The following is a 20,326-nucleotide window of genomic DNA, read 5'->3' on the forward strand; positions in this document are numbered from 1 at the left end:
CTACAGATGGGCTTTGGGTCCCATTCACATCGATATAAAAGCTACGATTCTTGATCTTGATCAACAAGTGCTTCAAGTCTTCCTCGCTTTTACCTACATGTTGCAGGCTATTAAGTCTTCCTCTCATCCTGATGCCTCCTTCATAGAGTCCAGCGTCTCCGAGGATTTGCTCAGCACACAGATTGAATAAATATGGTGAGAGGGTACCACCCTGATGCATGCCTTTCCTGATTTTAAACCAAGCGGTATTCCCTGTTCTGTTCACACACTGTCTTTGGATGCTTATACAGGTTTTGCATGAACACAACTAAATGCCTTGTAATCCCCATTCTTCTCAAGGTCACTCATAGTTTGCTATTGAGTCAGACACTCAAATATTTTGCATATTCAATGAGACATAAGTAAACATCTTTCTAGGCTTCTCTGCTTTTAGCCAAGGCCCATTTGACATCAGCAGTGATAGCCCTTGTTCCCTGTCCTTCTCTGAATCTGGCCCAAATTCCTGGCAGCTCCCTGCAACCACTGTTAAACGATCTTCAGCAAAATTTTATTTGCATGTTATATGAATGATATTGCTCCATAATCTGTGCCTTCTGTTGGGTCACCTTTCTTTGGAATGGTACAAATATGGATCTCTTCCAGCCAGTTGGCGAGATATATCTGTTTTCCAGATTTCTTGGCGTAGATACGTGAGTATTTTCAATGCTTCATCAGCAAGTTGAAACATGACAATTGGGGTTCTGTCAATTCCTGGAGTCTTGCTTTTAAAGCCTTCAGTGTGACTTGGAGGTTAATTTCAGAGCCTCCTCTGACATCCACTTTGATCTTTTGGTCTGTTCTACACTTAGCTCCTTTAGCTGCTGATATTGAGCTTCTCCACGGCCTCTTCCCACAGATGTAGTCAGCTGGATTTCTGTGCATCCCATCTGGAGAAGTCACAGTGCATAGTCATGTGTATCGTCCCCTCCCACCCTCCACTAAGACCCAAACCTCTCCCTGGAGGAGTGGGGCCTCCCAGTGAGCTCCAGGCCTAGGCTGCCTGGAATTCATAGTTCAGGTCTCTGAGCCTCAGCTGCCTAAAGGGACCTATTTCTGAGACCTATTTCTGAGGTTTGTCTTGAGGTTTAAAACCAGTGCTCTGTGGAAAGCACTTAGAATTGCAAGCACACCACTAGGCTAGCTTTCAGTATTACTGCTACTACTGGGCCTGACAGGCACAGCTAAAGGAACCTCTGTGCTCTGCCCTTGGACCCGGGCCTAGAGCCTCCCTTGTGACTCTTGGTCTTCCAGCCTTTTGTGAGAATTTGTCAAGGGTGTCTGGGTAGCTCCCCTACCTGTGTTCTTTCCCTTTCCAGTCCCCTTGGGGGCGAACTGGTCTCCCTGGAAGCCCTGCCTCTGGGGTTGTGTGGAGATCCAAGACTGTGTGTGTGTGTGTGTGTGTGTGTGTGTGTGTGTGTGTGAGAGAGAGAGAGAGAGAGAGAGAGAGAGAGAGAGAGAGAGAGAGAGAGAGAGAGAAGAGAGACCAGTTTCTGAGCCACAGCAGGGAAGCATCAGCTGACCACAGTGCAGGAGTGCAACATTCCTGCAGCTACAGGGATCCTGGGTGTGGCCGATTGCACAGTTCATTCCTGCTGCTGCTCTAGAATTCACACACATACTAATACACACACACACACCCCATACATGCATAGGTACATATGCACAAACATGTGTTCATGTAGAGACACATATGTGTACCACATCTCTGGCTCCTCTCCCCTCTTCCTTCAGTGCTGGCCTTCTTTTATTCTGCCCACACCTCTTCTTCCTCCCCTCCCAATATAACCACAGAGAAGAGCCCCCTCCCCCCTGCCCCAGGGAGGGAACTCTGCACCAAGCCTCTTTCCCACCCAGTTTGTCTGGGGCTCATTAATTCTTTTTTAAGCAGGGCAGTACGTGGGGGGACTTTTAAGGGCTTGGCTACAGGCGTTGGTACTGGGAAAGGAGCCTCACCCACCCGGGCCCCTGGCCTCTTGCCTCCTGCCTGAGCCCCCTTCTCTCTTCTTTACACATCGAATGAAGCAAAGTTTTCAAAGGTCAAGCAGGATATGCCCCTTTATCACAATTGGTTTACTCCAGATTTCTCTAGCTGACCCCCATCTTCAGCACAGATGAATAAATATCAATGAAGATGTACAATACTGTACTGTATACTCTTTTCCCCTCTCCCCATCTCCTTTCTGCCTGCCTCCTTTTTCTTCCTTTCTTTTATATATTCATTTTTTATTTCAACTTCCATCCCTACTTCCTCGTGCACATATTGCCTGGAACTAAAGCGATTTCATTGATGTCTGCTTCCCGAGAATATTGCAATTAATATTTTTGGAATACTTAGTATGTACAGAGATTGTGCTAATTGGTTAGCCAACATTCTTCTATTTATTCCTCTTCACAATCCCTATTATACATATATCATGATTATGAACATTTAAGGGTTCAGTAGCTTGCCCAAAGCTACACAGATAGGAATTAGCACAGTGAGCATTTGTGGTCAGGAAATCGAATCCAAAGGCCATGGTTTTAATCCTACCACCCTGCCTCCCAGGATATCTTCTATGAGGTGGGACTCATCTGCCTTGTTTGCAACTTGGTACAATGCCTGACACACGCATGGTGGATGTTCGCTAACTATTTGTCGAATGAATGAATGTTACCTTCCTTGCTGCTATGTGGGATGCAGAAAGGAGGGCTAGAATGGAATGGATACAGGCTTGGAAGCCGGATCTAACTTACAATAGAGGTCTGTTTTCACTAACAGTGCTCACTGACTTTGAACACACCTTCTGTGATCTTCCGGTATTCTGCAGCATTGCATGTGGCTGCTTGAGTCTGAAGAGGGACTTACGGACTTGAGTTGGGCTGGGCTGGGCTGCTGCTTTCTTGTTATCTGTGGCAGTTACATAATCATGTCAACTTGTGCAGGGGTGGAGTCCAGCTGTCAATCTGGTCGCAGCTTGAGGACCTACCTCATTTGGAGGCGTCAGGGAGATAAATAGCACCCTGGAGGCCAGAGGCACTCACTCTGTGAAAAACGTGAAAAACGCCCCGTGGCATCCCTGACCCACAAAGTCCCTGGGTGCAGGCCCTCACGACTAGGTGTCTACTTCTTAAAATCAAGGCCTGTACTGGCCCCTACGTAGCCTCACCTCGACGCACGTACGTCCAAAACCTCACCCTCGGAACCAGGATTCTCTGCTCCCCGTTCTTGTGCATCCCCCCACCCCCACCCCAGTGAGCGACCCTCCACGACGCTCAGGTCCCCTGGAACCTAGGGCCCCCTCCCCGCTCCTCTACTCTGACAGGAGCTGGATCCCGCCTGGAGAAACCCACCGAAGCATGCGCACCTATGCTCCCCGCTTCACTTGCGGGACCGGCCCCACACGGTACCCATCGGGTCCTGGCCCCGCCCCTACCGGAGGACCCGCCCACCGCTAACCACGCCCCGCGGCCCCGCCCCACGAGGCTCCTCCCCTGGCGGCCGGGCGGAGGGTGGCGGCTGGCCCGGGCGGGCCCCCGCTGCCCTGTGCCTGGGCGCTCGGTCGCAGCGGGCCGGCACGGCGGGGACGGGCGAGCGCGGCGGCCGGGGGCCGGGGAGGCGAAGATGGCGGCGGGCAGGCGCGCCCCGCGCACCGGGCTGCTGGAGCTGCGCGCCGGGGCGGGCTCGGGAGCTGGCGGCGAGCGGTGGCAGCGGGTGCTGCTCAGCCTGGCGGAGGACGCGCTGACCGTGAGTCCCGCCGACGGCGAGCCCGGCCCCGAGCCCGGCGGCGCCCGGGAGCCCGAGCCCGCGCAGCTGAACGGCGCTGCCGAGCCGGGCTTGGCGTCCCCGCAGCCGCCCGAGGCGCTGCTGCTCCAGCGGCGCCGCGTGACCGTGCGCAAGGCCGACGCCGGTGGGCTGGGGATCAGCATCAAAGGTGGGCGCGGCGGGACGAGGGCGCAGGGCTTTGGGGTCGTCCTGGGCGCCGCCGGAGGCGCGAGAGCTGGCGGCGGTGGCGTCCTGAGGACGGGCAGTGGAGGCCTTGTGTCTGGGAGAATGGGGACTCTGAGGGGACAGAGGGGTCGGGGGGGTATGGGGAGCACCAAGGTCGTGACTTAGAGTCCCTGACAGTGCAGGGGACGTCCAGGACGGAAGGTTTCCGGGTGTCAGAGAGGACTGGGGCACCCAGGGACTGGTGGGTGTGGGTTCTATGTGGAGGCATAGCCAAGGACCCTCGGGGGAGTGGGTGGGCAAATAGCATGGGTACCAAGGACAAGAGGGACCCCTGGAAAGGAGAGGGCGGAGAAGGCCAGGGACACTACAGGCACAGGGAGGGACAGGTCCCTGAGAAGGCCAGGGCATGGGGTCTGGGAAGGACAGGGTGGAGCATGGTCATGGGTGGAGGCACAGGCTTGAGTCAACGACAGGGAGCCAGAATGGATGGACCTAGAAATCTGAAGCCCGGGGGAGGCTGTGTACCTGGGCAGGGAGCCCTGACAGCTGGCCTGAGTCTCCTGACCTGACCCTTGCCACCTAGCCCAGGACTAAGAGGAGCAGACTGGGAGTGGAGTTCTCACTGCTCTCTGAGCTCCCAGCCTCCAGGACAAAACAGCCTTTTCTAGGGCTCAGCCAGATTCGATGTGAGTCCAGAACCAGCTATGTGGACTTGAACAGGTCCCTCTCTGTCTTTGGACCTCCATTTCCTTAGCTGTGTGAGTGGCGAGGATAGTAATAGAGGTGTGATGTTTCTGGGAGACCAGGCGTCTGAGGCGTTCACCCTGCCAGCACATGGTAGCACTAGCTTGGGTAGATGAGAGGAAAAATGGAGGCCCGGAGAGACTCCCAAAGCGAAGTGGTTGAAGCCCCTGCACACCTCCAGCTGCTGTACAAACTGTTCCTGCTTGCCTACTTTGTAGGGTCTCAGCCCCCCATGCTCACTGGTGCCAACTGGACCCTCCATCCTGGGTGTGGGTCTGAGAATGGAGCTGTGTCCCATACCCCATGCTATAGGCTTAGGATTCATTTTATCACCACACTGGAGTGGTGGAAGGGAGGAGGTGTAGCCCCCATTTTGCAGGGGAGGAAACCTGAGACTCAGGAAGGTGAAGTGATTAGCCCAAGGTCACACAGCCTGTGAGTGCTATCTCTAATTTGACCCTCAGTGCTCAGTCTACTGCCTCCCTTAGAGAATACCCCCCCCCCCCCCAGGGTGTTGGCTCATCCCAGTGGAAGGTAGCCAAACCCAGGGTGTCTAAAAGAGGGCTGTGGGAAAGCCAGAGACAGGCGCCGCTCTTGTCTCCAAACCACAGCAACCTGGGCGATAAGGCACCTGGGCCAGTCGGAGTCTTTGGGCAGGAAGGAACTCAGGAGTTCATACAGAGTTCCATCTGTATGACGAGAGGGACAGGGACATTCCAAGGGCACACATTGTTATTCTCCAGCCCCTGCTTGCTTCCACATGGGTGTGAGGGTACTTTTAGGAGCCTTAGGGTTTTTACAACCTTCATCAGAGTCCTGTGGATGGAGATGGGGCTCCTGTTGTCATGGTGACCATCCTTCTAGGATCAGCCCAGCTACAGGCATCCAGGCATGATCTTGACTTCGACTGAACTAAAATCTGTAGTTTCACATGGGAGAGGGCAGAGACAGACTGACACCCCTTCCTCTCCTGGCCTCAATTTCTGTGCACTTGGATGAATAAACTCTTGGAGAAGGATTCTAGTTCTGCCACCACCCTGCGATGTGATCATGGAGTAAGACTCTGGTAGCACAGTGGGTTATTAGGTGCTGGGCTGCTAACTGCCAGGTGGACCGTTCAAACCCACCAGCTGTTCCTTAGGAGGGAGCAGTGACTGTTTGCTTCTGTTAGTTTACAGCCTCAGACACCTTAACCAATAGTTCTCCTAGAGCAGTGGTTCTCAGCCTTCCTAATGCTGTGACCCTTTCATACAGTTCCTCATGTGGTGGTGACCCCAACCATAAAATTATATTTGTTGCTACGCCATCACTGTCATTTTCCTACTGTTATGAATCAGGTGACCCCTGTGAAAGGGTCTTTCCACCTCCAAAGGGGTTGCAACCCATAGGTTGAGAATCACTGGGCTAGAGGGTCCCTATGGATTGGAATGGACTCAATGACAGTGGCTTTGGGGTTTTTTTTTTCCTTTGGGCCACTTGTTCCTTATCTTTAAAATTCTGGGGATGGACCAGGAGTACCGTGATGTGTGAGGACCCAGCATCAGTCTACCATAGGGTGAAGATTTTGAGCCCCTAATAAAAGATTTTAAAAAAACCACCAAAACAAACAAAAAACCCCCAGTAAGTTGAAATCCTAAAAGAAATGTAAAAAGTGTTGATTTTAGAGCTGAGAGATCTGAATTAAAATCTTGCCTCTGGTACTTGCTAACTGGCTGCCCTCAGGCAAAGGATCCCTTCCTACACTTCAACTCTCCCACCAGGAAACTGAGGGGGCTGTGTGATCAGAGAGGAGCCCCAGTAGCACAGGAAGTTACTGCTTGGGCTACCAATTACAAAGTCAGCAGTTCAAACCCACTGGCCATTCCTTGGGAGGAAAAAAATGAGGTTTTCTGCTTCTGTAAAGATTTATAATCTGGGAAACCCACCGGGGCAGTTCTGCTCTGTCCTATAGCGTTGCTATGCGTTGGCACCAACTGGATGATGATGAGGATGATGAGGAGAAGGATGATGATGATGATGATGATGATGATGATGATGATGATGATGATGGAGGATTTGGGTCTGGTGTGGTAGGACTGCTTCGAGGAGACGATGAGATTGACATTCAAAGCATTCAGCACAGTGCCTGGCACCTGGTACTCTGAGCTCCTGTGAGCGGTTATTCCTATTTCTTATTTTAAAAGAGCATTTAAGAGTTTGGCAATAAAGCAATTCAGTAAAATGGATTGGCTTCTTTTGCACCAGAGATGCAATTCAGATAGGCTTTTGAAGTGTCTACATTATACGGCATTGGTTTTCAACCTGGGCCTGGGATCAAAATGCTTTCTGATTGCTAAAGAGGCCCTTTGGGGGCAATAAGAAGTGCTGACTTCTGTCTGAATTCCAGGTTTGGGGGTTGTGTTATCAACGGGTTATACTATTATAGGAAAATGGCTTAGAATACAAAATATTTAAGAAAAAGCGATTGAAGCACCTTATCAATTATTTTAGCATTGGCGAATCCCCAAAGCATTTAAGCAAATGATCAGTGGCCCAGCTTTGGGCATTATTAATTGAGAACATGACTTATTACTTTGTATTATTAGTGTCCCTAGTGTCTAAGACTCTTGCCTGAGATTCTCTTGACTCTCTCCTGCCCCCGCGTTGCCAGCTTTGGTCTGGGTACCAAGAAGAGCCTTCAGTAAAGACTTTGTGTCTTGTTGTGACTCCTAAGCTTTAGAGAGTCTGCCTCAGTTTCTTCCTCTTGATGTGTCTGTGCAGGGGGCCGGGAGAATAAGATGCCCATTCTCATTTCCAAGATCTTCAAGGGACTGGCAGCTGACCAGACAGAGGCCCTCTTTGTCGGGGACGCCATCCTGTCTGTGAATGGAGAGGACCTGTCCTCTGCCACCCACGATGAGGCCGTTCAGGCCCTCAAGAAGACAGGCAAGGAGGTGGTGCTGGAAGGTAAGCACTGGGGTCCCCAAGGCTCGGCAGGGTGGTGGGTGGGAGTGTTGCACATCAGCGGGGCTGAGAGGTGGGCAGACCTGCCTGGAAGACCTGCCTGGAGTTAGACAGTATAGGACGGCCATGGGAAAGCCGGCGAGGAGTCATAGAATCCTGGGTTTGCATCTCCTCTCTCCCACACACTAGTTGTATGGCCTCGGACAAGCCCTTTCATTTCCTCCAGTCTACGTTTCCTCTGTAAGTTGGGGACATCACTCCTGCCTTGCTGGGTTCTGGGTAGGACAAGAGATGCATGGTGGGGACTGCCACCATGTGACTCATGGAAGGACAGGGAGGAACAGCCATCATTCTTTTCAGAAGGGGCTGAAGGGCCTCAACCCCAAGTTCTTCCACCACCAGGGACCTGACAGCTGGAGACCTGTCTTCCCTTGGGAGAGGACGTGGTCTTAGGTAGCAGGGCATCAGATCCTTCGAATGAGCATCAGAGAGTGGGTTTTGAGGGGAACATTCGTAGATCTGTTTCTTTCTTCTTTTGTGATGTTTCTTTTTTGTTCGTTTGTTTTAAATCCATTTTATTGGCAAATAGTTTACGTATCGTGCAATTCAGTGATTCAGTCACATGGAGAAGAGTTGTACAGTCATCACCACCATTCTTTATTGTCCCCTCAGGGTGGCCGTTGCCTTGGGGTGAGACCCTTGTTTTCTCTGGGCCTCAGTTTCCCCGTGGGTTGTTATAGGCCTCCTGCTGGGAGTGTCCCCTATCTCCCTTAGGAGCTTTCTGCTTTGCTCAGTTTCCCCGTGGGTTGTTATAGGCCTCCTGCTGGGAGTGTCCCCTATCTCCCTTAGGAGCTTTCTGCTTTGCTCAGTTTCCCCGTGGGTTGTTATAGGCCTCCTGCTGGGAGTGTCCCCTATCTCCCTTAGGAGCTTTCTGCTTTGCTCAGCCTTTTCCTTACTCCACCCCGGCAGTTTCAGAGGCTCGTGGGGGCCTGAGGAATGTGTCTTGGGCTCCTGTCCCAGAACAGGCCCAGGAAGGTGGCGGGGGCGGATAGGGAAGGCTGTGGCCAGCCAAGCTGCTGAGCTGAGTTCGAGGCACAGATTCTGCGAGGTCGCCTTGGTTTCCCTAAAAAGGCTCTCCAGGACGCCACAGAGGCAAACAGGCTGCAGATCCCTGGGTGGCCCCAAGGCCAGGCTGACGGGCGCCCCAACCCTCCTCTCCATGTGCCTTGTAGTAGTTGGATCTGCACTCTTGCCCAGAGCTCCCTTTCCTCCCGGTTTTGAGTTAGTTTGTTTCTCTATTATTAAAGGGCAGAAATGCATTTTCTATTTATACTTACAAAATAAATAAATAAAAGGTTGACTCTAAGGGGTAGTCCCTAGAAGCTTAAGTATATCAAACATATTTTAAAAGCAGTGTTCATGACAAAATCACATCTAAATGGTATGCATGTTAAAGAAAAACTAAACCCATTGTTATCCAGTCAGTTCTGACTCAGAGACTCTGTAGCACCGAGTGAACAGCCCCCACAGGATTTCCAAGGCTTTAATCTTTGTGGATACTTTGTGGATGCAAATGCCATGTCTTTGGCCTACAGAGCAGCTAGGCTCGAACCACCGAGCTTTCGGTTAACAGCCACATTCTTAACCATTGTGCTGCCAGGGCTCCGATAGGCAGTATAGGAAGCTTATTTTCCTGCCCAAGAACGCCTCATTACTTGGGCATTTATAACCAGTTATTGGTAACCAGCAATGCAGTTTGAAACAGTTGATACTCAGTGCAAGTTCAGACTTTAGTTGATTTGCAAAGCTCTTTCTAACTTTGCACTTGAAAGTGTAGTTTAGAGATGGTAACAGTTCTACTGCAGATACATTTCCAGCTCACAGTGAGTCCCCCCATGAGCCCCTCTTCCCATCTTTAGATTGCCAGTGTTCTAGATGGCTTCTCAAAGGGTCTATCAGTTTATGAAAAGAACATCTCTGAATAGGAGGCCCTTGAAACATCTCTTGGCTTTTTATCTAATATCCAAGCCTGCCCTCCTCGCACACACGCCCTTCATCCCTCACTGAGCCGAGATCCTTTTATGGACACTGGCTCCATAGCTGGCATACAGAGCAATCAATGGGGTCGCAAGCTACAGCGGACAGGGATCTTCTGAAGGCGCTCATTGTCTTGTGGGGGAGCTGCCATATAAACGCTGTCTTCTGCACAAACTTTAAAAGACATAACAATCAGTTCCTAAGAGCCCGTCTGTTCTATAATACATCTCTGTATTATGCATCTGCCTTCTTCGAGCCTCAGTTTCCCTTTCCATTAGTGTTAGGCTAGATCGGAGATGACTGGTAGCGTTCCTTCTGGACGTTCGCGCCACTGGTTGCTACGGAGAGTTCCAGATGTAGAAGGATTGGGAGAGGTTGATCTGGGATCAACAGAAAGGAGACGACTGATTAATAATGTCTACCATGGACCCAGTAGGGAAGGGAGGCAACCTGTATAGTTTCAGGACTGAGGGCCTCCAGCTCTGATGTTCTCTGAGGCTCTTCTCCAGGGAAGGGCTCTCGTTGGTGAACCCTGCCCAGAGGAGAGGTCAGTGGCCTTCGTGCTTTCCCTCTCCGTTGATTTAGAATTGATTCTGTCTCATCCTCACATGTTTGGTAGCAGCCTCCAGGGATGCACCCTTTATAGGAAGGTTCTAAATCACAATAGTAATGTCTTTAATAGGGTTATTCGGCTCCTCTACTTCTTGACTGAGCTGTGAGAGTTTGTGTCTTCCACGGACTCTGTCCGTTTCATTTACATGGTCAACTCTATTGGCTGATAGTTGTTCTAGATCTTTCCTGGTTACCAATCACTCGAGTGAGAGTCCTTGTAATTCCATCTCCCATTCCTTCTATTCGGCTCCCCCAGTGGTCCCAGCCTAGTGGGGGAGACAGCCGAGCAAACCTAGCAGACCACCACGGCGCCTGCCCCTGGGTCAGAGGAGGCAGTGGTCGCTTCAGTCTGGTCAGGAAAGCCTTTCTAGAGGGGGTGGTGCTGGCACGTATTCCCCGAACACCAAGCAGATGTGGGTATGGGCTGGAGCAAGGACATTCTAAGCAGAGGGTGAGAGGAACTGACTAGCCAGGGGCACTGTTTAGGAAGGAATTCTGCCGGATGCCAGTCTCAGCCATGAGGAAGGAAACTGGGGGAAAAGGGAGGCTTTCCAGGCCGCAGAGCCGGAGGGTCTGGAATGCCGGGCTAAATGAGTTGGACATTCTCTGGAAGAAAAAGGGTGGCCATGAAAGGATTTTAAGCCGGGGTGACAGGGTGGTGGTAGGGGTGTATTAATAGCCCCAGCCTGGTCTGGGGCGGGAGAAGCACAGTGATTGGAGCACTGGCCAGAGGAGTCTGGGGCCAGGAAAGGGCAGAGGTTGTGGCCTTCTTGTTCTCCTCTCTGCATTTTCTTAGCTGAAGTCTCTCTCTTGAGCTGCCCTGTGATCCCGCAGGTGAAGGGAGGTGTTTCCCCCCAGGGTGGTACAGGAGGTGTGTGTGTTGGGGGGGTTGCTGGCAGCCAAGGAATGCTGAATTTCAGGGCGGAGCTGAGGAGCCTGGAGAATGGGCGGGGGCAGAGGGAATGGGGATGTTGCCTTGTGGCTACTCTTGAGTCCTTGAATACTTTGTGGAAAAGGTCAGGGCCTGGCAGCTGCCCCACCCTGGATCCTGGCCTCTTGGGACTCTCTGTGGGCCTCGGTTCCACTTCCCAGGGCAGGGGGTGCTGAATCACTGGCCACATTGTTCAGAACTTTCCCTCCCCCAGCCCTACTGCTGAGGACACCTCCCAGGGGCCAAAGAAGGGTGGCCTGTCCTTGGATGGGAGTTTGGCAGGGCAGCTGGGTATATATTTTCCAGGTCCTGGGCTTGGGGGGGTACAGAGTTCCCTGTTAACGTCCGGAAGAACAGGTGTTACCAACACACTCTGGGTGCCAGCCCGTGCCCCACTTTGCTGGCCTCCAAAACCCCGGGCTGCCTCCTTTAGCTTTCTTCTGCTGGTCAGGAGCTTACACAAATGTCCCAGTCTGTTCCCAGCCACAGTGTCTGTATCTGTGAAGGGAGTCTGGACCCCATCTGGCAGCCAGCCTGCCTCTGTCTGCTGCTCAGAGAAGCCCATTGTGTGGGCAGACTTAGAGCCAGGGCCAACCAGGGCCCTTGGAGACCAGGCCTGGGAGAGGACGGAAGCGCGCAGCCAGGAAGAAAATGACTCCCTAACTTCCGTCCAGGAGCCCTGCTGGCATAGTGGCTACGCGTCGGGCTGCTATCTGCAAAGTCAGCAGTTTGAATCCACCAGCCGCTCCCCTGGAGGAAGATGAGGCTTTATGCTTTCATGAAGAGTGACAGTCTCGGAAACTCACAGGGGCAGTTCTGCCCTGTCCTAGAGAGTCGCTCTGAGTTGACACCGACTCGATGGCCTTAAGTTGTTCTGGTTTTGCTTTTAGTCCTCCGTCCCAAGTGTGGCTGACAAGCCTGTGGCCACAGCTTGCCTACACAGCTTTACCAAATAGCCCTAATGGACAGTACAAATGCATGAAGGCCTTTGTAGGCATTGCGCAAAGTGGGGGTCGGCGTACCACGTAACGGACAGGCTTCTGAAAGATGCAGGCACAGGGAAGCCCAAGCCCAGGACTGCATGGGGAAAGGCAGGGGTTTAAAAGAAGGCCAGGCCCCCTGCTTTCAAGTCAATCCCCACCTGCAGCGACCCTGGAAAGGGCTCCAGAGGCTGGCATCTCCCGAGGACCTGGCAGTGAGCCGCCCATGCCCAACCCGGAGCACTACCAGGGCTCCTCCAAAAAGGGCAGAATATGAAGGATGATATTCCCTATTTATGGACAAATGACGGGTAAGTAATTTCCCTCAAGCCATACAACTAATACACTGGGGGAGTCCGAAACAGAACCAAGGTCTACGTCTGGATGCAGAGACCAAGCTGGCTCTGCCGGCTCAGCCGGCGATCAAGCTGCTCCCATGGTGTCAGCGAGATTAAAGAATATGTCCAGGGCCCAGGCCAATGCCATCGAAGGTGCTTCATTAATGATAGCCTTTAGCTATATGCTTTTTAAGGCTGAGACAGTGCCCGTGTGGTGCGTAGCATAACAGCTCCCCCGTGGCTGGCACTCCATGTCAACCTCGCAATCGTTGCCTTTGTCGCGATTGCTTTCTCCAGACACTGGAAGTACAAGGAAGGTAGGGGCTGCGTGCATTTGTTTTTGAGTCGCCAGGGCTTCACTGAGGCCAGCTACCCTTGATTTTGTGGGGTGTTTGAGGAATAATGGCCCTCATGACCTTATCTTTCTCCTCATTGAAATGCAATCGCATTTTCTGAGGGTTGAGTAGGGACCAGGGCTCAAGCTGTGCTTGGAAGACACCTGAGGTTTTTAGTCCATTGCTAACTGCAGAGTCAGCAATTCAAAACCACCAGCAGCTCCACAAGAGAAAGATGGGGCTTTCTACTCCCATCAAGAGTCACAATCTTGGCAACTCACAGGGGCCAGTTCTACCCCATCCTACAGGGCACTGTGAGTCGGCATAGACTTCACGGCAGTGAGTAATGAGTCCTCAGGACACTGAAGCCCGGGCCTGGCCCCGTGCCAGATCCTGCCCTGGGAGATGAACATTGCCAGGGGTCCCGGGTGCAATTTGCCTCAATGCTTGGTTGCTGTCAAGAGTGGGCTGTCATTAGTGGATGTCGCTACTTTGGGGAGGCCCTGTTGAGCCACGTGAAGCAGTGCCCCAGAGGTGCCTGTATGACTCTCGTCCTAGGAACAGAGGCCTGAGTGGATCCCCAGACTGGTCCACCCCTGGACACAAAGACTTGTTGGCACCTTTGTTCTCAAGGAAATGTTTATTTGGCTGCGTGTGTGCCATGCTGTACCATGTGATTCCCCACAGCCACCCTTGGCTCTCTCTGGTCTGGCCTGTTCCTGGGACTGTGATTAAAAAGCCTGTGTGGCCTTGACCTTGATGTTTGGTGTGACTCTGGCTGTTGCTGGTGGCCTGAGACATAAAAAATGCTATTGATGCTGGCCATCCTAGCCAGGGCCGTGTCTGCTGCGCTGGTGTTCTGACTGTGCCAGGCACTGTGCTCCTGCCCGCCCTGGTTTACCACAAACCACTTCAGCAGCACCCTGGTTCATCCCACCGTGTAGAGGTGGGAACTGCCATGCTGAGAGCTGGAGTCCTTGGCCCAGGGTCACTAGAGTTGGGACTTGAGTTCAGATCTGTGAGAAGCCAACCTTGATGGCCTTAAACATTTATATTACACGGTGAGCTATGGCCCCCCACTCTGAGACGCAGTTTATTCACCTGTTAAATAGGTGCAGACCACTGACTGGGTGAGATTAGGGGAGGTAGTGTTTGTGAGCGTTGAGCTGGATACATTGGCATAATCAAGCAGCTGGTGGGTTTGAACTGCCACCTGCTTGGTTAGCAGTCAGTTGCTTGAACTCCTGTACAACCAGGGCTCCTTTGATGTTTAGGGAAAAACCAAACTCACTGGCATCAAGTTGATGCTGACTCGTGACCCTGTCGGACAGGGTAGGACCGTCGTTGGGAGTCTTCAAGACTAACCATTTATGGGGGCAGAAAGCCCTGTGTTTCGCCCCCACAGCAGTCATTCTGAGCTGGATCACAGCCTGACACAAGCCACTGCTCACCACGGGTCTTGCTCAGTAAATGCCCCTCTCTCATTACTAAGCCCCAGCACCCCCGAGTTGACCGAAGCCTCACTGCTGAAGCTGGCCTATGTAGTTTTGGAAAGTGGGCGATGTATGTGTTTGAAAAATAAACTAGATTAAAAAGAAAAAGGTAATACAGACCTTTGAAACAGACAAGCAAACAGTAAGCCAGAGTTGGAAACGACGATCTTCTCTCTCAAAGAGCATACAACAATGGCTGATATTGTCCCAGAGTTTTCTTCCAGAAAATGTCCCTGTTTGCTTATCATAATGAGCTCGAAGACTTCTTTCAAACTCAGTTCCAGTAGCTCCCCCTGCTTGCTTCTTTCTTTCCTTTCTTCTTTCTTTCTTTCTCTCTCTCCCTCCCTCCCTCTTTCTTTCTCTCTCTTTCTCTCTCCCTCCCTCTTTCTTTCTTTCTCTCTCTCTTTCTTTCTTTCTTTCTATATGGGTAAGAAGAGTAAGTCACCCTACCAGGGGCATGACAAAGGAGGGGCGAGGGCAGGCTGTCCTCATGGGGCACGGAATTTTTGTTAAAAAGAATAGTTGCTCTCTTGTTGACTTGCCTCCTGGCAACCCCGTGTGTGTCAGAGTCGGGCCGTGTTTCATGGGTATCGTCTCCCCCAATATTTTCTCGTGGCTAGGGTGAAAGTTTAGGAGCCCTGGTGGTGTCGTGGTTACGACGGGGTTGCTAGCCGCAAGGTCTGCTGTTGAGAAGGGCAAGCTGTTCCGCCGGGGAGAGACCAGGCTTTCTGCTCCTGTAAAGAGTGACGGGCTTAGAAACTCACAGGGGCAGTTCTAGCCTGTCCTAGAGGGTCCCTATGAGTTGGCATCCACTCGACGGCGGCAGTGAGTTTGGTTTTGGGAGGGCAAAAGTTTCCCATGCAACGACTGAGGTCCCTCGTGTTTTGTGACATCCGTGGCAACCCCTCAAGGTAACAGCACTCCTCCTCCGTAACCCCAGTGTCCCTCATTTCCATTCACCCATTTCGCCTGCCTCTCCCTGCCTTCTGAAGGCGGATACTGCCCTTTGGTCTCCTATGGCTGGTTCACCCTGTAGGCTCATCTCTTGTTTGGCGGAAAGGTGATCTCAGAAGTAGGTGTAGTGCCCGAGTTGAAAGGTGTCAAAGGACCGTGGTCTTGGGGATTCCACCAGACTTCAGCAGACCAGTGAGTCTGGTCTTTTTCACGAGTTTGAATTTTGCTCTACATTCTCCCCACCCCCCACCCCCGCTCGGTCCAGGGCCTTCTATTGTCTGTCCCCTTCTTAATATCTCATTTTTGGGGACTCACAGATTTATGAAACAAAGAGGTATTGAGCATGTGCTGCATGCCAGGAGTGGACCTAAACACCAAGAATACAGCCATGACCCACACGGAATGGTTTCTGCCAGCGTCTTACACTTCCCAGCCCCTGCTCCAGAGGGGAAGGTGCCTGGTGGTGCTGTTTGGGTAGGTGTTGAGCTGATAACCTTAAGGTCAGCAGTTCAAATCAATCAGCCACTCCTGGGGAGAAAGATGAGACTCCCTGCTCCCATAAAGAGTCACAGTCCCCAGAAACCTTTCACAGGGTTGCTCTGAGTTGGAATTCTCTTGATGGCAGTGGACTATTTAGCTTACTCACAAATGAGGGCCTCTGAAGGCTAAGTGCTTGGCTGCTAATGGAAAGGTCAGCAGTTTGAACCCACCAGCTGCCCCGTGGGAGAAAAATGAGGCCGTCTCCCTCTGTAAAGATCACAGCCTTGGAAGCTGCTTGGGGCAGTGATGTTCTATGTTATGGGGTCACTATGGGAAAGAATCGACGCCAGAACAATGGTTACTCGGGGCAGTTAGGCCTTGGTGGGAGTCCCAGGTTCAGTCCCTGACCAGCACATGTTATGCACTGCCGCCACCTGTCTGTCCCTGGAGACTTCGTGGTTGCTCTGATCCTGAACAGGTTTCAGCGGTGCTTCCCGATGAAGACAGACTAGGAAGAAAAGCCTGGTGATTGCCATCTGAAGATCACCCAGTGAGAGCTCTGTGGAGCATAATGATTTGATCGACAAGTTACTGCCCTGGAAACCCACAGGGGCAGCTCTCCTCTGCCCTGAAGGTCGCTATGAGTTGGAAATTATGGCAGCGAGTTTGATGGTTTTTTCCTTTGAGTTTTTTGATCAAGGGTGTGGGGCGGGACAGGGCAGTGCTTCTTTCCATCCTGCAGGAGGGAGCCCTGAGGTGGGGCCCGGCTGGTGCCCCCTATCAAAGACAGCATTCCTTGACAACAGAGCCCGGCCCCTCTACGTATTTCCTCTGCAGCTTGGTCATGTGCCTTTAGGATCTTAGCAGGGGATGCTCTCTGTCCCTTGCAAGGGTGTGGTAAGGGGAGGGTTAATCCCCCCACCAGTGTTGCAGCCTAGGCTCTGCTGGCCCTCCCTGCCAGGGGCCAGGTGCTGTTTATAGCCCAACCTTGATTCGCCAGACCTGAAAGGTCATCCCTTCCAGAACTCACTGGAATTGCACGTTTTCACCACACCGTCTGAGTGGGCAGGCAGCCAGCCGGGGCTTGAATCCCCGTGGTGCTTTGCTTGGAGGTGCCGGATCGGTGCCTAGGGTGGAAATGGAAGCTCAGAGAGACCTTAGGACTTGCCCAGGCCAAATAGCAAGGGACGTGGGACCTGGACTTAGATCCTTGTGCCTCTCAACCACTGCACCCTGTGGCCATCCCCTTGTTCCTCTGCGAGCAAGCAGGTGCCGCGCAGGAAGGCACCTCAGCTGTAGTATTGGCTCTTGTAAAAGCCTGCGAGGCAGGTGTCCCTGGAATCCCATTTTCGAGATGAGGACAGAGAGGCTTCGCAGAGGTCCAGTCGCACAGCAGAGGCATCCCTCTAGACCCCACAGGCCATATTCTCTTTCCAGGTGGAGGAGCCTCAAGCCTTTAAGATTAATTTGCTTAAACTGCTTTTAATTTGCTGATCTCAGGCACTCATTCTGTATGGGACCCCGGTGATGGTGGTACTGGTGGTGCTGGTGCCACCGGCAGTATAGAGGGTTAGCATTGAGCTCCTAACTGCAAGGTCAGCAGTTTGAACCCACTGGCTGCTCCTGGGGAGAAAGATGAGGCTGTCTGCTCCCGTAAAGAGTTACAATCTTGGAAACCCATGGGGACAGTTCTACTCTGTCCTGTAGGGTTGCTGTGAGTTGGAATTCACTTGATGGCAGTGGGCTTGGTTTGGTTTTGGAATCTAGACGGTGGGGGTGCCGTCAGGAACAACAGGTTCCTGCTCAAGGCCATTGACTGGTGAGCGAATGTGTTTGGATCCCGAGACTTCAGGCAGAGGTATGTGCCCACACCCTGAGCAGACTGGGAACAGCTTGATCCTAGAGGACAGGCTTGCCTTCAGCCAAGAATCGCTGCCAGGACATTCCGTCACAAACACTTAGGGAGCATTGGGCTAAGTGCGGGAGATGAGGCCGAGCCAAGTCAGATGGGTCCCCTTCTCTCACGCAGATGTACCTCCCCGCCCCGAACCAGGTGAACGGACTGCTGCATCGCAGTACCTGTGTTTCTAGTGTTGTCTATTGCTGGCCTCTTGTGCTCTTGTGGTCAGAGCCAGGCTTGTGTTTCCCTCCTTGGGAGAGCTGGTGGTCCCTGGGAGTTGGGTCCCCTGGCAGACAGGTAGGGTGTCCCATGTTTGGGTCCTCCTGTCCCTGTTTCCCCTGGCTTCTGGGTCAGGGCCTCAGCCGGGAGAGGGATGTGGCCGAAAACTCGACTTGTCTTTGGCATCTCAGAAATGTTGGCGGCAGGACTACAGTCATGTCCTCGGCTCTTAGGCCACAGCTGCAGGCCTGCCAGACAGCCCCACCCTGCCTGGTCAGGTGACTCAGGAAGCCTCAGAGCTGGGCTATTTATGGCCAGACTCTGGGACCCCCAGGCTCTCCCCCCACCCTGGAGCAGGCTGCTTGGTTTGTGAAATCCAAGCCTTGCTTCAGGCACCAGCTGGTGTCCTGTCCATTTATAGCATGTTGCTGTGGGAAAGAGGGAGGCCTCAGCTCCGGGGCAGCCCAGGGAGCAGGGGCTGGGGCCAGTTCTCCCACTTCAAAGTTGACGAATGTTCATTAGCTGAGCATGTAGCCTCTGAGGCACCTGCTGGATCCTGGGGCCACAGAAATAATTCAGACGAGGGCCTGCCCTCACCGCACTCTTTGCTTGGTGGGGGACCCAGACCCAGAGTCAGACATGACAGAGAAGTAGGAGGGAGGGGACTAGGAGGCGACAGATCCAGGCTGGGTACCAGGGAAGGCTCCCTAGAAGGGGCAAGGTCTGAGTTGAGCTTGGGCCTCTTAGGGTGCAGCACTCTCTTCCTGCTGAGTGAGCCTGCCCTGCCTGGCATTGAGTTCTCTATCCACTGAGCATCCAGGCCAGGGTTTGCCCACTAGGAGCTCCCAGTTTTGTTGGGGAGCCAGCCTTGGACACACACAATCACAGCACAGCTCGAAGAAGTGTGGGCAGGGGAGGCCGACAGGCAAGAGACTCGCATTCCCGAAGGCCGTACTGTGTACCACATCATTCCATTTGACCACAGCAGCTCTCTGAGTTAGATCCCACGACTATTCTTTCATCAGTCAGCAGACTGAGGCCCCAGAGAGGTGAATTATCTTGTTGAGAGCTAGAAAGAGCTGGGGCTGGAGCTCAAATCCAAATTGTGTCCCTTCCAGAAGGAATGGCGTTTTCCAAGGCGTGCAGAGGTGGAAGCTCGGGCAGCTTGTGAATGCTGTGGGTGGGTCAGTACGATCGACCCAGGGTGTGTGGGCACTGAAGGCAGGGAGGTGGACGGGTCCAAGCCCTGGAGGGTCTTTGAGTGGAGTGAAAGATGCAGGGAATCAGAACAAGGGTGGGAAATGGGCTCTTTTAGTGTGACAGTGTGTCCGTTACAGCATGGGCCAAGGGCAGGTGCCTTTCTTTCTCTGAAGCATGGCTGCTTGGAGGGGATATTGTTGGGTCAAAGGGGTGACATGCCTATAGCATCTTCATAGGGGGCATCACTTGTACTGTGCAAGGCTGCAAGAAACAAAAACAAAGTTAAAAAAGGCTTCAACATGAAGAAAACGTGTTGTCTTCTAGAACAAAATGCCTTGAGGAGGGTGGCTTGGGGCTAGGCTAATTCAGAGACTCATGGTCTCATCAGGAACCCCAGTCTACCCATCTTTCTGTTTCCCCGCCATCAGTGTGTGGACCCCAACCACTGTGGTCAAAGACTGTTTCTGCGTTAGGAACAGGCCCTCTCCTTGCAAACTCTCAAGGCTGGCGGAGAGGGGAACAAGGAAGAAGGCTGACACAGCAGGCCCAGCTGCTGGGTTTGAACTTAGTCCCATGGCCACAGAGGGCTGCAGTGGGAGCTGGGAAACGCAAGCTTTCCTCCAGGTGGACACACGTCTAGAAGTCATGGGGAAAATGAGAACACCGAGATTGGCAAGCATCTTGTGCAGCGGTTCTCAACCTGTGGGTCGTGACCCCTTGGGGGGGTGGCTGCGGTGAACGACCTTTTCCCAGAGGTCGCCCGATTCCTAACAGTAGCAAAATGACAGTGATGAAGGAGCAACGACAATAATGTTACGGTTGGGGGTGGTCCCCACACGAGGAACAGACTGTATGGAAGGGCCGTGGCATTGGGAAGGCAGAGAACCGCTGTCTCATGTACTGGCACAGGGGTGGCGCTCGGGGCTGTTAGCTGCAAGGCCAGCCGGCAGAAACCATCAGCCGCTTCTTGGGAGACAGGCGAGGCTCTCCGGTCATGTAAAGAGCTGTAGTCTCGGAAACCCACAGGGGGCAGGTCCACCCTGTCCTACAGGGTCGTTAAATCTAGGCAGTGAGTTTGGTGTGAACTTGGAGGAAGGTGGCAGCAGCAGACAAAGACGCGTAATGAATTGGTGACAGTGGTGACATGTGCTGCAGCGGAGCCTGTGTCATTGTGGTAACTACTGACCTCTTCC

At 52.7% G+C, this 20,326-nt stretch overlaps 1 protein-coding gene across 2 annotated transcripts in view; it reads left to right on the forward strand.

Moving 5' to 3' along the window:
* Positions 1–3,519: 3,519 nt before the first annotated feature.
* Positions 3,520–20,326, forward strand: part of SNTA1 (syntrophin alpha 1) — a 33,747-nt gene continuing 16,940 nt past the window's right edge. Inside the window, exons 1-2 of one of the 2 annotated variants that reach the window (XM_075563781.1) lie at positions 3,520–3,950; positions 7,472–7,657. In XM_075563781.1, coding sequence (XP_075419896.1) covers positions 3,641–3,950; positions 7,472–7,657 — 496 coding nt within the window. In that variant the 5' untranslated portion in view covers positions 3,520–3,640. The remainder of the gene's footprint in view (positions 3,951–7,471; positions 7,658–20,326) is intronic. The other variant, XM_075563779.1, reaches the window with a different exon arrangement.

This window comes from Tenrec ecaudatus, chromosome 12 (assembly GCF_050624435.1).
Source record: "Tenrec ecaudatus isolate mTenEca1 chromosome 12, mTenEca1.hap1, whole genome shotgun sequence".
Lineage (NCBI taxonomy): Eukaryota > Metazoa > Chordata > Mammalia > Afrosoricida > Tenrecidae > Tenrec > Tenrec ecaudatus.